Here is an 18,434-nt window from a genome sequence, read left to right as displayed (position 1 = left end):
AAGAGTCTTGGACACGTCAAATTTTGTGAAAAATGTTTAATGTTAAAAATAGTTAATTTGATTAACTACACCAGTGATTATTCTGCTGGGATATTTGTGAGGATTTAAGGGGAAATCACTTTATACATCCACAGATAACCTTGAGACCAGTTGGTTAAAAATAAAAAAGTGGCCTCAAAACTAGTTGGTTCTGAGAAAATCTGTTTGCATATGGCACTTGGTTTGATGTTTAGTATGTAATGCAATGAAATTCATATATTTTTAAACATGACTTACTAAGTGTCTGAAATTTTTTTGGAGTTCACTGCATATAAATAATATGAATGGTACTAACGTGCATAACGAGAATGTCATTATGTTCATTTGAGGTACCAGTGAAAATTCCCCACTGCTAATTAGTAGAATACATTTTTAAAAAAAGTTAAAAATATATTTTCTTTATTTGACAAGAGTAAATGATCTTATATAAGACTTTACATATATATTTCTGTAACCATGTACAAACATCACATTCCTGTCACAATACAGTAAACAGTTTAGAAGTCATGGAGGTTTTCTAGAGCAGCATGTCAGTCATACATCAAGGGAAATCCAAGGCCATAAGGTCCAGTGTGCTTCTGGGCAGGTTAAGGTTTGAAAGGTAGTGTGAACGTCTGACAGTGAGAGACAAACAGAGCAAATCTTAATCATTAAAAAAAAGATCACATTAAATAATTGCTGTACATTTTCTTATTATAAAGCATTTCTTAAGCACAACAGTGGCACATTCATGAATCTTGAGACTCCAAGCTGTACATGAACCATGCACAAATTCAAGTACCTGAATGAGTGCTGTTCTTTAACTCTCTCTGATCTACAGATTGAGCGCAGAGTGGGCAGGTAGTCCATGGAAAGAGCAGGTTTATTATTATGACAACAAACCTTTTTGCTAGAGATCAATATGGATACAATTTCCTTGCGCTTCTGGATACCACTGTAAAAGAAGTCAAAACCACACACCACAGGATATTAGAGCAGCGCCACATACAGATGAAGTTAAAGCTTCATGTAAACTCATTTAATACACATACCTAGGTGCACAGAATTTGCAGTGACACAATTTGAGGTTTTTTATGTCAGATGGCAGAGAAAGGGCAGAAATAATTTGTTCCCATCTCTCTGAAGACAACTTCTCCCTCAGCCTCACAGCTTCCATCCAGATCCCAGAGAATTCAGTCTGGCACTGAAGAAAACCCAAACCTTCCACAATGGCCAATATCTGTGAGGAATTCTCGAAACACTGTCCTATCTGCTCCTCTCTTGGTAAGTCCAATAAGCTATCCTTCAGTGTGGCGCCCATCCAACCAAGAGGTTCCGGTTTGCAATATCCAGTTCCACTGAGAGATGGTCTTTGTAAATAAGCATCCAGAAAAGACATGTTGTCAAAAAACTTTGCAATGCACACCAAATGCTGAAAAACCAGCATGAGTGAATTATCTTGTCCATGGACATCTGTTTCTGAAGCCAAATGATTAGTTTGCTTTGAGGGAACTGAGAAAAGTTTAAGGTCTGAATGTAGGTATGAAATATTTTTTGGCTCACAAGATGACAAACGTTTTTGTCCTCTGCGTGTAGAGAGTCTGTCTGGTTTAACCTCATTTACATTTGTAGAGGTTTGTAATATCAAGCCTTTGACTGGCTTTTCTCCTTTAGTCTTGGGATTTATTGACTCTTGATGATGAGAGGATTGAGATATGCAATGTGGAGAAAATAGTCTTTCGATGTTGGAGTACAGTAGGCCTCCTCCCGTTTTCTCTGCCAGGATCTCCAGACATCTGCTGTTTTCCAGCTCAGTCCATGATCCACACTGTGTAATTTAAGACAGAATACACACATTAGGTGTATTACTATGAGGCCTACAAGCTCTGTGAGAAAAGCAGCATAAAGTGTGGTCCACTTTGATGCTTAGGCTCTACACAAATCCTTTTAACTAACCTTAACAGAACATTAATCTATCAATTAGCCACTTCTATAATTCAAAGTGACATCAAAACCACAAATCCCTTTACAAGGCTAATAAATGTATATCACAACCACCTGTTAGGTCATTATTTATAACTCCACATGATGTGTTTTCTGTCATTCACTCAGATAAGCAGTTTGACAATGTCAAGATTCACCAGGCTCAAATTGTGAGAATGAATGGGAGGAAGCATGAAGAATCATTTTCACACATAAATTGGCACCTCTGAGTCCAGACCTTAAATTCATTGAAAGTTACAGAGTGCTTGACTACTGCATTGTCAATACAAGATCTTGACCAAGAACTGATGCACCTCTTGATGGAAATAACATTTATTTCCACCAAGAGGTGCATCAATTTTTTGGCCAAGCACTCTGTAAAGTGTACTTCAGCACTTTCAATGAATTTAAGGTCTGGACTTGGAGGTATCAGTTCATGTGTGAAAATGATTCTTCATGCTCTCTTCCAACCATTCTTTCACAGTTTGAGCCTGATGAATCTTGGCTTTGACATCCTGGAATATGGCCATGATGTGTCTTCCTACATGGTTGTTGAAGAAATAAAAAGCTACACGCTCTATCATTTAGGGTTAAAAGAACTGTTGCCAAACATATCACATGCTAGAAACATAACCACTGCAATAATGATCCAGTCATAGACTCTTAAAGGAACACTCCACTTTTTTTTGAAAATAGGCTCATTTTCCAACTCCCCTAGCGTTAAACAGTGGAGTTTTACCGTTTTTGAATCCATTCAGCCGATTTCCGGGTCTGGCGGTACCACTTTTAGCATAGCTCATTGAATCTGATTAGACCATTAACATCTCGCTCAAAAATGACCAAAGAGTTTCGATATTTTTCCTATTGAATCAGGTGTGTTTGATTAGGAGGACATATAAAATATGCAGAATTGGGGGTACTCCAGGACCAGGGTTGGGAACCACTGTATTATATAGTACATGGTAATAAGATTTAAGTGTGCAGTGACACATCACACAAAACACCCATCTATCACATGACCATGCAAAACTTTGAGACTGATGACAGTTTGCATTTCTAAAATTGCATGTACAGAAAAATAAGTAGTAAGGCAAACCTGGCTCACTTTGAGTGTGTTCTTGAGAATTTGTTGTTCCGTTCTCCCACCACCACTACAGACCCAGAGCTGAAGCTGGAGAATACTCCGTCTGATATCCCCCTTATTCTGACACAACAAAAAAGCCATGTCTTCTGGATCAGTCCTCATGTTCTCCACCACACACATGCACTGCAAATAGCTCCTGATGGTTTGCTGAGTTTAAAATGATACATAATATTATTACATCAAATAATTAATCAAAATAATATTAATGCCATAAGATAAGAGCTAATTCAAACAATTGCATCAAACATTTACTATTGTGATACAAAAAAGGTGAACAGTAACTTACAATATCTGTGATTTTAAATATGTTGGTTTTTCTTACCAGTGAAGGAGTTTGGAAATGGATTTCATCAAAATGCCCCTTAAGTCTTCTACCAAATAATGGATCTGTAAGGAAGCATCATTTTAACAAACAAATAAATGCTTATCTGCATTTTATGCAATTACTGGTTGCTCACCATTGGTTGTTAGAATTATGGGTCTTTTGGTTGTGCTCATGAAAGTCCTAATTGCTGCAAGAAATCCAACATCTTCAGGAAAAATGACATCAACCTGGGGGACACATTTAACATTAAAAGCGCATAAAAAAAAAATGTGAACAAAATAGAAAGAAGTTTAAATCAGCAAAATTAGTTAATTATAAATTATTTTTTAATAAACAGTTAATTAAAAGCATTTATGATGCTTTCACTCAGTCTGCAAAGCAGAGATACAAATTCACTCTTTACCTCCTCAAACAGAATGAGTGACATAGGGATTGTTTGGCTCTGCATGACTGACGTAGGATCTTTAGAAGAACACGTTAACTCCTTATTTCCTTCTCTCTTGTCCTTAAAACCCGACCCTGAACTCTGAAGTCTACCCGGTTTCAGTTCGACAGCTGTTGTAATCAGATTTGTGATGAATAACAAAATAATGGTAACACTTTACATTAAAGTTTCATTAGTTAACATCAGTTAACTACTTTAGTTAACATGAACTAAGAATTAACAATACTTCAACAGCATTTATTAATTTTAGTTAATGTTAATTTCAACATTTACTAATATATTATTAAAATCAAATGTTGTATTTGATAACAGTTAATGCAATGTACACTAACATGAACAATCTGAACAGCTGGATTTTTATTAACTAACATTAACAAAGATTTATAAATACCAAATGCAATTGCCAATAACAAATGTATTGTTCATTGTTAGTTCATGTTAATACATTAAAGGCACAATATGTACATTTTTACCACTAGAGGTCGCTTATTCAACACAAAGGCATAGCTTGATGCCGTCTTGATTTTGTGCAATCATGCGAGGTGTTGTCTTCCCTTCACGTCTACAGCCAGTGGAAAAGAATCTGAACGGGACTCTGGCAGAAATCATAATCATGGATGAGATTATAAACGTTACTGTAGTATGAAGTAGAGCAAGGCGAGTGCTGTGCGAGCAGGAACGAGGCCGTTGGAGCAATGGACTACTTGCACAATTACTTCCGCGTTCTACTTGTTGCGGCTCAAGCGTTTCCGGTCGGCATTCAGCGCACTTACATACAGAGAGCTTCTCGTGAAAACGCAGATTATTACTACGTTTTAGGGCTGACAAATGTTTTTTAAACAATCATATTCTCTGCATTAACATTAATTATCTTCAACATGCTGAAATGTTTATTAATATATTTCGCTTTCAAATACGCATTCTGAATAAATAAATAAATAAATATATATATTTCCCCACTAACCTACCACCGTCAAGTGCTTGTCTTTTTATTAGCAGTGTTTTTCTCTTAGTCATCATATTTCATATCTGTTAAATTTACATTTAAATGAATCTGACTTATAAACACCCTTAAGAAACCACATGGTTTTACTATGGTAAGCGTAGCAACTATGGGTGACAATGCATTATCACGATGGCTAGCCTATTTTACGTTACAGTTACAATTGCACTGCAAACAAAAACAAGTTAAAACTGTCAAGCATCGCTGATTCCCTCCTGACAATCTGGTAACAGAATGACAACTGTAAAAGTCCGTTAGCATCGCGCACTAGCTGCTTTCTGACTGTAAAGGAGCAGAAGAGCATACAAGACATGCACAAACAAACCAAGCTGACGATTAAACAGCAGTATAACTTACCTTTCATATAATAGTTATAATTAATCAAATACTATAGTAAAACCATGGTTCGCCTTCATAAGTAAGAGTACATTAACTATGGTTCGTACGAGCAGTATTGCTTGCGTTGGTGCTCTTTTATTCCAGTGTTTGAAATAGTTGAATGAATGTGATAACTGCCTTAACGATGTTAAATTTTTAATTAATCTTAGAGAATAATGCAATGACAGCGCAACTTTGAATATTAGGATTTTTGGCATAAATGTGTGAATTACATACAAATGATTGTCAGTGAAAAAAAAAATGGCACAGAATAGTGACTAAAATATTATGTTTATTCTGATTTTATTCATCACATCTCACACTGCAGCTTTGCAATCACTGGTAGAGCGCTGACACCCAGTGGTGAAAGAATCATGGCTTATGTTGGATTAAAACAATAGGTTACTTGTGTAACCCAGGTTTCTCTGATAGCATTAAGTGAGGTGTCTCACTATGGGATACGCCCCTTCCGTGGCTTCCTCAGAAGCCCCATTACATTACGCCAGCCCCAATTGGCTGGCAGACGTGACGTTGTGTCTGGGAGTGGCTTCTCCACCCCTCAGTATAAAGGGAGCAACACAACGTCAGTACGACATTCAAAACAAGCACACCTCTTCCTCGCTTCGCACAGCAAGGAGGGTGATCTGGTGAGACACCTCACCGGGGGTTACGCAAATAACCTATTGTTCTCTTTCAAGCATACGTTTCGGTGTCTCACTATGGGATATCCTAACTCCCGTATTGCCAGATAGCCTGCCTCGAAGTCTCCTGCCAACCACAATCACTGCATCCGGGGCTGAATGAGTCATGACTCGTGACTCACACTCCTACACTCAATACTGCATGTGCTAAAGTTTGAGCTGTAACATCCAGTTTATAAAACCTTGAAAATGTATCCGGCGAGGACCAACTCGCCGCTTCACAAATATCCTGTATCGTGACTCCTTTAAATAGAGCCCACGAAGTTGACATTCCCCTTGTTGAGTGTGCACGCAACCCAGGAGGGGACACAAGACCCTTACTAGAATATGCCAACGAAATCACTTCCACTATCCAGTGCGATAAACGTTGCTTAGTAATCGGCTTCCCCGTATGAGGTTTCGTCCAAGATACGAAAAGCTGATCACTCTCCCTGAACTGTTTTTTTCTGTATAAATGCGTAAAGCACGCACTGGGCACAACGCATTTAACTTTTGCTGTTCTGATGAAGCAAAAGGTGGTGGATAAAAGGCTCTTAACTCAAGAGCATTAACTACTTTGGGCATGAATGCAGGATTGGGTTTCAGAACTACCCCTGCATCACCAGGCATGAACTGTATACACGCTGAATGCACTGAAAGCGCGTGAATCTCACTTACGCGCTTTGCCGAAGCCAAAGCTAACAGCAGTACCATCTTAAATGATAATATTTTGAAATCAACCTTGTCCAGCGGCTCAAATGGGGACATGGAGAGAGCATCAAGCACCAATCCCAAATCCCATGAGGGGGAAAGCGGTTTTGCTTGTATTTATAAAGAGACCTAGTCGATGAAGCTCTAGAATTTTGTATGGTTCTGATAACACTGTCAGGCAGACTGGTTGTATTTAAATTAAACCACTCACGGGCCAGGCCCATAGTGCCAGGCGTTCTGGATGAGGATGAAAAATCTCCCCCTGTGCCTGTGACAAAAGGACTCTGCGCAGCAGGAGAGGCCATGGGTCCTCGTACAGCATATGTATGATCTCCGCTAGCCAATATTTCCCTGGCCACCTCGGAGCTATTAATATCAATGCCAGTCCCTTCTCCCTCACTCTGTAAAGTGTTGGGAATATTAACGCTATCGGTGGGAATGCGTAAAGGAGAGCGCAAGGCCATTCGTGCACCAGCGCATCTATTCCCAGAGGCGCGCTCTGGTCTTTCAGTGACAAAAGCAGAGGAAACTGAGCATTGTCATGGGACGCGAACAGATCCACTGCCGCTCTGCCGTATATGCTCCAAATCTGTTCGACCACTTCCCTGTTCAATTTCCACTCCCCGTAAAGGGGATTGCCCCTGGACAGGAGATCCGCAGACCTGGACAGCCCCAGATATGTTATAGACTGCGTGGGAATTAAAACAATTCTTTTCGATGTTTAATTCTAAACCTAGTTTCTGTATATGTTCCAGAAGCATAACTGTGTGTTCTTTCGCTTCTCGCTTTGATCGAGCTGTCACCAGCCAGTCGTCTATGTAAGTAGCGAGACGAATGCCTTTCTCCCTGAGCGGAGATAGGGCCTCTTCTGTACATTTTACAAACACTCGGGGGCTGAGAGACAAGCCGAACAGCAGGCCCAGATATTCGTATGCCACGCCAAGGAAAGCAAACCTCAGGAATTTCCTGTGGGGTGGACATATCTTTATGTGAAAATATGCGTCTTTCAGGTCGATCGACGTAAACCAATCGCCCTGGCACACTAATTTCAGAAGTGTAGAATGAGTGAGCATCCTGAACTTGTACTTCCTTAAGTATTTGTTCAGTGAACACAGATCTAATACGGGACGAAGAGCTTGAGTCCCTTTCTTTGGGATGAGGAAGTATCTCGAGTAAAACCCGCTGTGGCTCTGCTCGGGTGGGACCACTCTTATCGCCCTTTTGTTCAACAGAGAGGAAATTTCTTCCTGAAGAACATGCTTTAATTCTCCCCACACCTGAGAATGAATTATCCCTTTGAAATGCGGGGAGGAAGCGGCAAACTGCAGTCTGTACCCAAATTGTATTGTCTTTAATACCCAGCGGGACTGTGTGCATTCTCACCAACTGTTTATTTACAGCGTTCTGGTGCCATCGATTGGCTGAGCGGTGGACGAGTTTGGGGTCTGTACTGCGCGTGCGTGGGAACTTAGCGCTTGGACAGAGTTTAAGCGTCTCATCACCTCTAAGGGAGCAATAACTCCCCGAGGTGATGTTATACTGTGTTCTGTTAATGTTTTGCAACATTTTTGGGGGAATTATGTTTAGCAACATTTTCTGTGGATACAGTGAAAACTTTATTTTAAACATGTTTTGAGTTTTGAACATGAAAAGTGCTTGTGACTTGTGGGTGGCTGTGCACCACTGCACCATCTCTTTTCCTTTTTCACTGCTCTGCCTCCCCTGGACCAACCGGGCTCTGTTTGAGCTGTAACATCCAGTTTATAAAACCTTGAAAATGTATCCGGCGAGGACCAACTCGCCGCTTCATATCCTGTATCGTGACTCCTTTAAATAGAGCCCACGAAGTTGACATTCCCCTTGTTGAGTGTGCACGCAACCCAGGAGGGGACACAAGACCCTTACTAGAATATGCCAACAAAATCACTTCCACTATCCAGTGCGATAAACGTTGCTTAGTAATCGGCTTCCCCGTATGAGGTTTCGTCCAAGATACGAAAAGCTGATCACTCTCCCTGAACTGTTTTTTTCTGTATAAATGCGTAAAGCACGCACTGGGCACAACGCATTTAACTTTTGCTGTTCTGATGAAGCAAAAGGTGGTGGATAAAAGGCTCTTAACTCAAGGGGGTCAGGAGCTAGTGAACAGGGGGGCTGTGGGCTCCTTTCCCCGGGGAAGACCCCATCAAACTGCCTTCTTCCTCCTCGCTCCCTGAGAATGGGAGTGAGGATGAGGGGCTGGCTGGACCGTCTGCGCTGTTGCAGGCAGGAAGTTCTTTTTAGGCCAGGCAGTTCTCTGTTCTGGGGCTCCGCTGTGACCTGCTGCATTCACGTTCAGTCTCTGCCGTCTAGGAATGCGATAGCTGGGGGGTGGGCAGGCCGTAACTTGTGAGAAGGTCTGCCGAGGTGGTGGAGGGGGTGCAGTCTGCGTCTTTCTAGGCATACAGAGCTGCACATCTCTTTTGCATCAGTGTCAGAGCCGAGCCAAAATTGCCCTCTACGACCACCGGTGTGTCCAGGATGGCTTCCTTTTCCTTCTCAGAGAGATTCACCAAATTAAGCCAACGTCCTCTCTCTTGAATGACCATTGTGGCCATGGCCTTGCCCGCGGCTTGAACCGCGCATCTCTGAAGACGCAGAGAAGGATCGGTAACAACACAGATCTCTTCCCAGTGCGTCTGACCTGACTAATGGCTCCATGGGGGGCATTCAGAGAAGTCCTTCTTTCTCCATTCCCTCCACATCGAGAGCGGATCCTCCCTGCATGGGCAATTTGCTGGTGAACGGTTTGTCCTTCCAGGTCGACGCAACCTCTTCCAGGAGCTCTGGAAACACAGGAAGGAGCTGCCGTGCTACCCGTTTCGCTCTCGGCAGCCTCTTACCCTCGTAGCGAGACTTTGCAGTCTCTGCTACCACGGTCGGCCACGGAATGTTTAATTTCTCTGCAGCGCATTTGCACACATCTTGCAGATCGACACTGAGAAGCAGGGATGGTGCCCCGCCCGCATCTTCCGTGGATCCCGCCACGCCGAGGGGTAGTGCCGGGTGCGCAGGGGGAAGGAAAGGGGAGTCCTCGAAATCCTCCTCTTCCTCAGAGAGAAGAAAATCCGATTGTCCCTCTTCCTCGAAATCAAGCACGTCCTCCTCGTCGTCCGTGCTGAGCACATTAGGCAGAGGGACGCAAACATCGAGCTGTTCACCCCAAGATAAAGCTGCCGTGGTGGGCAGCTCTACAGAAATGGGTACCTGTGGAGTGGCAGCTGGAACGGGGCTAGGTGACATGAGGGGATCCTGGCCTGACAGGCTAGCTTGGGGTGCTAGCCTGCGACAAAGGCTCTTCATAGTGAAGCGTGCGCAGTGTTCACAGGAACCGGGGTTTTCGATCGCCAATTGGGCATGTTTCAGCCCGAGACATGCAGAGCAGACCTGGTGCAAGTAGAGACGAGCACGACAGAACTTTTATTATACCAGTCACCTCTTCCGCTTCTTCCGGTTAAGCGTATGTGGGGTAAAGCAGCGCTGTTTTATCATATTAGATACATTACATGTGTTGAAAGTTGTTATAGTGCTACTCTGCGTTCGCTAGGGGTGGGACGGTTCGCGGAAAAAAAAACAACAAAAAAAAAAACGAAACGTTCGGTTCTCCACCCACGGTTCGGCACGCGCTTGCACCGCGGTTCATACCAAATCTGACGACGCATCTATAATATGGTTTGTTGAAAACAACGTGCAAAACAGACAGACTGATTTGGCTAATGTATAGTTGCGTCCCAAATGACGCACTATACAATATGCACTTACACACTATGTACTCATCCATTTAGTGCGTGAATTGTATAACGTTATTTTGTCATTTAACATCGGAGTCTGATACCCCCTCCCTCTCCGCTACGTAATTAAAGCTGCAACAGTTGAGTGCATGAAGTGTCCAACATTTCACACTTCGTTTTTCCCCGTTAATTTAGTGCACATTCTGGGTATTTAAAGTGCACTTTTTATTTTTGGAATTTTCTGTGTGAACCCACTACTCTCTCATTACAAACATACTAGCTGGACTGTGGAGTTACATTTTATGGACTTACCTTTCCAGCAAATCACATCACTCTTCATTGGATTATCACTTCTGTGAACTTTGTATATACACCGGTGGATACTTTCACATTGGGACTTACATCACGCTAGGATTCTTATGGACTGTTTTAGGGTATGGTGCAAACGGACTCCACACTTTTAACAGCCTAAGTTATTCTAGTTTTATTGTGTTGTTTTAAGTTCCTTGTGAATATTGTAAATACACCTTATCAATTCATTTCTGTTGTTTGTCTCATCTTTTTAAACACTCCAAAAGCTCACACAGTTTAATCTGACCCCATTTTAATACATGTAAACTCGACCGATAGGGCCGATCGTTACACATTTAACATCGGAGTCTGATACCCCCTCCCTCTCCGCTACGTAATTAAAGCTGCGACAGTTGAGTGCATGAAGTGTCCAACATTTCACACTTCGTTTTTCCCCGTTAATTTAGTGCACATTCTGGGTATTTAAAGTGCACTTTTTCTTTTTGGAATTTTCTGTGTGAACCCACTACTCGCACTATTTGTACTTAAAAACGTCATAGAATAGTGCATAAGTACGCGAATTGGGACGCACCTTATGTTTCAGTCGATGCGCATTCTAGTTTCCCAATACGTTACAACAGCAATGATCAAAGGAACATGGACAAAACAGTCACTCATTGTAAACAAATGTTCAATGACGTGCCGAAAGCTCTATGACCAATCATTTACGCCGTGATCACCCGGGTGTTGATAGCGCGCGACGCGAGCACAGGTGAGACCTGACACATCTCATGTTGCTATCTGTGTTTAAACTAAACTCATTTAAACCTTGCCAATTTAAACATTCATCCGTAAGACGAGAAAGAGAACTCGCGCACGCTGTGAGGAGATTTGTGTGTACTCATCCAAAGCGCGTACATGGAGAGCCGCGTCACAGCGCGCAAATACTCTTGCGCAAATTCTTTTTCAAGTCTTGCACCTAAACGGACAAATTCACACAAAAATTATGTCAACAAGCCCATCTTAGTGAGTGTCTGAACAAACATAGTAGGTTATGTCTTCGGAGAAAAACGAGACAGACAACGCATGTGTATCAGTATCAGTGTACTGGATCTTTGAATTATGTCTTAAAGGGAAAGCAGTCTAATATTCCTGCTCTATGTGTTTTAATGTTATTTGAACGTCAAAGCATGAAGAAATCACTCTTGATTGAATAGATTTTGTAACTTCAATAATGTTTCATCTTTATTTAACTATTCAAACAAGTTTATATGAAGTGTTGTTTTATATTTGATAACTTTATTCAATTTCTGTACCTGAAAACTATTGTTAATACCTGAAAAACCTGTAAAGCATTGTTTATTTTATTTGTATCTTAGCTCTCATGTATTTGTGCTGTTTCTTGTTTGTCCTATTTGTACAATTGTCCTATTTTTTACTGAACATAGCACATACCGAACTGTACCGAAATGGTGACACTAAAACCGTGATACAAACCGAACCGTGAGAAATCTGAACCGTTCGCTCAGCGGCTACTATGAGACACTTTTTGCACACTGCAGTAAGCTAGACCAATATTAGGCATGGTAAAACATGGTACTCCCTGTAAATCAAGAAAACGAGATTTAAACAATAAGACTTACTGTGTTGAGCTATATAACATAATTAGTTTTCTGTTGATTAATGTATCCATCCAAACACATAATATATTAAAGCATCTTTGGTATTTCCATGGTTTCTACAAAATAAAACCGGAAACAGGATAACGCGGGTATGATGTCATTGATAGGCGAGCACGGACGCGGTCTGTGTCCTGGTTAATATTGCTTATTTCTCTGGATTTAAACATTCTCGGAAACATTCGGGATAATGTAAGTACAACAAAATATATAACATTGTTCTAGTGGTTTTTGGATATTTTAATCCAAAAATCTTACATATTGTGCCTTTAACTAATGTTAACAAATGAGACATTATTGTAAACCAAAATAATAATGACAATTGTTCATATTTATAAAAGTATCTAGTGCATGCTCCATTATTATTCTTCAGACATTATAGAATGCTTATACAATACAATGCTTACTTATTTTACCCAGACAAAGTAGATACATCTATGAAATGGTTTAGTGAAACAGGCCCATTTTACAAGTTCTTGTAAAACATGGCTTAATTAGCGTAGTACACTTACCATGAATACGGCGTTCAGGACCATCAGAGGTTTTACCTACAGATTTTTTGCTACTCAACTTGAAGAAACGAGTGAGATTTACTGGTTTACCACTTAGACAGGAAACACTAGGAGAATTTGAAGTGCCCTTAGATGAAGTAACCTTTCTATTGGCTTCATCGCCTGTGGAAAAAGGGGAGATGTAGTCAATGATTTCAAAATTATTCAGTTTGAATAAACAGCATTAATTATATAATTATCCCCTTTCACTCATATTGGTCATCCATGTGAGAATCCATGAGAAATTTTTTGCAAGACAATATCAACTGATGAACCAAGAATTCATATTGTTAAAATAAAACGTTCACTCACAAGGTGGAGCAGGTTTTATTTTGCTTTGGTTAATGATTTCAGGTTTGAGGGTTTTCATTTTCTGTATGTCCACCTGATGAGACTGAGTCGCTTCTGTCAGCTGGGAGAGGATGAGACGACCACAGCGCAGGACTGAACTATTCACCTCAAACACCTGTGTGACCAAGGAACAGAGGAAGAGGTCATTAAGGCAGGTTTAACAGACAGCCAGGGTTACGCTTATTGTGATAAATGCACTGATAAAATGAAAACATATTGCACTGACCTTAAATCCCAGCTCCTGTGCACAGGCATAAACAGCAGCTGTTTTGCCCACTCCAGATGGACCGATCATGAGCACTGTGTTACACAGCTCCTTCTCATGGTCTATGGATACAGTATCACCCTCAAAATCACCACAGTCCCACGACTCTAGAAGTTTTTACACATATTTCTCAGTTACAGAACAATACAGGCTTGACAAATATATTTTTATTATGATAATATAATAATATTATATTTTATTGCAAAAACTGCAAGTGCTCTGGCAGTTACATACCATTACTGTTTTCTTCTTTCATCCTCTTTTCTTCTTGTCGTCTTCTCCTCTCCTCAATGTCTGCCCTTAATTTCCATTCTTTTAACCAGCTGTCATTGGAAGAATGAACAAAAGGAGATGCACTTCTGTTTGTCAGTACTGTCTAGTATAGACAGTACTTTTGGCCATTATTGTGTAGTTAAATACACAAACAGACAATTTTTATTTTAATGACATACTAATCATATGACGTTCCTCTAGAACAGTGGTTCCCAACCTTTTTGACTTTAACATTGCCCACAATATTCGAATGCTCCACCCCCATGTAAGCTAATAAGTTTCCTCTGGTAATAAGTTTGATTAATAAGTTAATTTAATAAGTTTTGTTTTCATTTTTTTTTAATGTACAGAAATTAGGAGTGTTCAGAGAATAAAATAAGTAACTATTTTAGTTATAAATAATGAAGCTGAATGTTCTTCAGTGTTCCCACTTTAACCAATGAATTTACATGACTCTTCCAGTCATTTTCAATTTACTTGATAATAACTTTTTTTTTTTTTTAGGAACAATTTCTACAATTTTTTATGACATTTTCTGAGGCCCTCTGATTCACAGGTCACCCCTTTAAACATGTGACTTTTTAAATTATATCACACTACACTAAAATTATGTCACACTACACTACTCACATTTCGTTACCTTTTTTTTTTTTTTTTTCTCTCATTAAAAATTGTTTTTTTCCTGCTATGCTTCAGACTTAAAAAGGCCTGTGACATAGTACACAAGTTGTACAGACTAAATTTTTGTTTTGTTGAACATGACACTTTGGGATGTATTTTTTGTATAGAAAAAACTGAAAGAAAAAAATCCATGAAAAAAATCTTGGAACTGTGAGTAATTAAATGACATATTTTTGGGTTAACTACTAGGCTACCATCTAACATTAATGCAGTGACATTTCACCTGTGTAGTTGCCGTACTGATGCAGAGTTGCCAATGACTTCTCTAGACTGTTGAGGGTTATATTTATCTGTCCAGAGAACATCCACTCTTTGTAGACAACCGGGCCATGGGTCCTGATGAACAGACTCGTCCTGCATTGGTTCAGTGACAACAGGACAGCATGTAGTTTGTTGCTGTCTGCGTTTTGTTCGGCTCAGTCTGTTTCTGTATTTTGCATGAGAGTGGGTTAAACTATCTGAAAATTGCTCAAAATCCAACTTATCAGCAGAAATACTGCCTTTGTTTGTCTTAGGACTTTTGTATGTCCTGTCACACATCTGTTCTTGCAACTCTCGTTTTCTCTTTCTCTGGACAGAGGAAGCTGAAGGATGCTTGGAATCGTCATTTTTTTCTGCTTCTGAAAATGAATGGCAGTACAACATGGAAAAATTTGCATCAATAAAAGTAAAAAAAAAAAACCTTACAATCACAAAACATTACAAAAAAGGCATTTCCCACATCCTGACAGATTTACAGTAAATCAATATTTTTTTTTATGATTAGTCTTAATTTTACCTTTCTATTACTAGAAAGGTACAGTGGGTACAGTCTTCATACCCCTATTAAATTTGGAGCTTTTTGAGATATATATATATAAAAAAGTATCATCAATAAAATTGTGTCAGATCTTTTTCCACCTTTAATGTAGTAGTGAAACCAACAAAATTCATGCAACAAACAGAAAATTAAGGGGTAAAAATAAATAAATGTATACACCCTTTTATAATCCATGGCCTGCAAACAGCTTACAAAAGATGTGCTGGATCTCACTGTGAAGAGGCACCAATAAGGAGAAGCGTATTTCCAAAACCATTAGATGTGCCATGGAATAACATGAAGGCCATTATCAACAAGTGGAGACAATGGACAGCAATGACATTCGAAAGAAGAGTTCACCTGTCAAAAACTGATGTAAAATTACAAAATTAAATCTCATCAAGGAGGCTCAGCAAGGAGTATCATTAAAGGAGCTGCAAGAATATCTGGCAAGTATTGATCACTTTCTGTATGTGACAACATTGTCATGTATTCTTCATATATCTGGCATGGGGTAGGGTGGCCAGACAAAAAAGAACAACCACACACACACACACACACACACACGCCTGCTTTTTGCCAAAACTATGTGGCAAAATGTCTGATGAAACCTAACTGAACTTTTGGACCATAATTTTAAAAGGTACGTTGGCACAAAGACAAGAGTGGTCATCACCCAAACACCACTATACCCACGATGAAGCATCATGCAAGCATCATGCTGTAGGGCTGCTTCAGTTCAGCTGAGACAAGGGCAGTAGTCAAAATAGAAGGAATCATGGAGAGTGTCAAATACCAGACCATTTTGGCACAAAACTTGCAGGCCTCTATTAAAAATCTGAAGATGAAGAGGAATTTAATCATAGCACAATAAGTCAAAGATCAAAGAAATGGCTTTAGAAGAAGAAAAGAAGAACATTTTCGAATGTCCCAGTCAGAGCCCAGTCCTATATTAAATGGGGAGAATTTTTTTTTAACACGGATGAAATGCCTTGAACAGGGATGTAGACAGAGGATACCCCTGAAATAAGATTAATCTGAGGCTCTTTTTGCAAGGAAGAGTGGGACAAATTACATTGATATACCCTTATGGCAGCTGTATTAAAAGCAAAAGGTGTTTCAACCAAGTATTAGTTGAGGTGTGTGCACACTTGTGCAACCAGGATATTTTAAATCTCCACTTGTTCCCCCCATTAAATGTTTATATTTATTTGATATATGATTTTTGTCTGTTTATACATTATATTAAATGTGTAAAAAGATCTGACATGAATTTAAATGTATGCATTTCTTACATCTCAAAAAGTTATAATTATAATAGGTGTGTGTAAATGTTTTATACCCACTGTAAATAAATACAACAAAGATCTTTGTCTGTTGCTTCCTCTTTAAAATATTGAGAGGTAGGTTGTGAACATCTATTTGTTGCTAAAAACATGTCTAATTTCCTACCCAAAGCAGAACTCTCCTCCTCGGGAGTAGTTCTCTTCCTCAAGAGAAGAGTGAGAAACCTGTGGATGGGAAACTGCAAATTGAGTATCTGAATCTCTTCCAGAAACTCACTGCTGATTTCGTTGGGAAATTCATTTCTCCAGCCAGACATCTGAGAACAAAAATAAACACAAATACTGAGCAAACTAATTATTCAACTACACTATACAAAATAATCAACAACATGAGAGAGAGAGAGAGAGAGAGAGAGAGAGAGAGAGAGAGAGAGAGAGAGAGAGAGAGAGAGAGAGAGAGAGAGAGAGAGAGAGAGAGAGAGCTGCAGACCCACCATTTCTCTGAGGATTTTGACATTGGTTGATTCTCTACAGATGTTATGAGCAGTCCGAGGCGTGATGAGAGTCAGGGCTTGGCCAATATCATGATGTTTTTTGCTCTCTGGGGTTTGTCCAATGTTGACTTCTGGCTGATTCATCAAACGGTCCCCCTTACTGGTGTTTATTCGTAAACAGCTGGACAACACCTCTTTATCAGCTGCAAAATGATCAATGTCAGGCTTTAAGCTTCTGTCACTTGAGCCACGTTCTCTCTCTGCAGGAATAGAGAAAAACTGAACACCCATATTGCTGCTCATCCTCTTTAATGCCAGTTTATTGCGTTTCAGAAATCCCTTTGTAGATACCCCATTTTGCATTTGGGAAACTTTTTGCAAAGTTTGAGAATGGCGTCCTTCATTTCTTATGCTTTCTGTGGGAAGATCTGATGATATAGGAAGACAAACTGAATTGTCTTTACCATCAATAGTTAAGGCAGCATCTGCAAATAGTTTTTCTTTACCGTTAATGAGAATAACGTCACAAGATGCATTGGACTCCGGGGTCTCAGTCACGTGGGTGAGCCTGTTTCCGTAGTCAGTAAAATTCTCCAATCCTTTGTGTGTTTTTGTTCGTTTCAGCCTGTTGTGTTTTGGGAGTACCTGGGTTTTGCATTTGCTCTCCGTCTCCAGGTTCCTAAGGCAGATCCTTCTGTCGGAGACATTTCCGGAAGAGTTCTTGGTTCTAGTAGGCTTAGGTAGAGAGAACGGCGTTTCCATGTTGCCATATATATATATAATCCATCCCTACAGTAAACACTTTAACTGCAACAAGTAGCAGTCACAGTTGTATCTTCACATATCATAATTAACCGTTCCCATTTCTCGCTTTGGATAAAAAGTCATTGCTCTACATTAATGAATACCGTGCGCGTTTTGTGCCTTATCGCGCTTTAAATTCACGGAATTGTTATGGATTTGTACTAACATGGAGCAAGGTTTGACGGTCTAATATTAAATCTCGCGCCAAACAGAAAAGCGATTGCTGCTGCTCATGGGCTGCGTCATCTTAGCTGCCTTCTCACATGACGTTCACCCTCCCCTTTGGATATAATTGCCACGGAGGCGTGGCTTCTCGCTTTACGGCTGCTAAAATCCATCTCCAGTTCAACGTATAAAGATGATAAATAAAAACTAGTATTTACTTGTATATCAGTTGTTGCTCTAATATTCTAAACAATGTTTTCGCGTGGAATCACGTTGTTTAGAATGACACTGTAATTTCCAAAAACAGGTGGTTCCATAGCATTTTTGAATAGAGAACA

The 18,434-nt window shown here is 40.0% G+C and overlaps 1 protein-coding gene across 5 annotated transcripts; it reads right to left on the bottom strand.

Annotated features, from left to right (window-relative positions):
* Nucleotides 1-421: 421 nt before the first annotated feature.
* On the bottom strand, nucleotides 422-18,305 carry atad5b (ATPase family AAA domain containing 5b). 5 transcript variants are annotated; one of them, XM_051898145.1, is made up of 15 exons: nucleotides 17,634-18,305; nucleotides 17,128-17,555; nucleotides 16,800-16,950; nucleotides 14,772-15,168; nucleotides 13,829-13,917; nucleotides 13,556-13,701; nucleotides 13,291-13,444; nucleotides 12,940-13,101; nucleotides 3,874-4,025; nucleotides 3,604-3,697; nucleotides 3,468-3,532; nucleotides 3,098-3,292; nucleotides 1,071-1,846; nucleotides 821-973; nucleotides 422-653 (listed from the first exon to the last, which is right to left on the bottom strand). In XM_051898145.1, exons 1-15 carry the CDS (start codon nucleotides 17,887-17,889, stop codon nucleotides 581-583), a joined length of 3,291 nt encoding a protein of 1,096 aa, XP_051754105.1. In that variant the 5' UTR covers nucleotides 17,890-18,305; the 3' UTR covers nucleotides 422-580. The 5 variants fall into 5 exon arrangements, with proteins under 5 accessions (XP_051754105.1, XP_051754102.1, XP_051754104.1 ...); XM_051898142.1 differs by having other exon boundaries at nucleotides 17,128-18,305; XM_051898144.1 differs by having other exon boundaries at nucleotides 3,107-3,292; nucleotides 17,128-18,305.
* Between the last annotated feature and the right edge of the window lie 129 nt (nucleotides 18,306-18,434).

The sequence above is a fragment of the Ctenopharyngodon idella genome, chromosome 6 (genome assembly GCF_019924925.1).
Source record: "Ctenopharyngodon idella isolate HZGC_01 chromosome 6, HZGC01, whole genome shotgun sequence".
NCBI classification, from domain to species: Eukaryota; Metazoa; Chordata; class Actinopteri; order Cypriniformes; family Xenocyprididae; genus Ctenopharyngodon; species Ctenopharyngodon idella.
The sequence above is the reverse complement of the archived record's forward strand: the minus strand, read 5'-3'. Positions and strand labels throughout refer to the sequence as shown.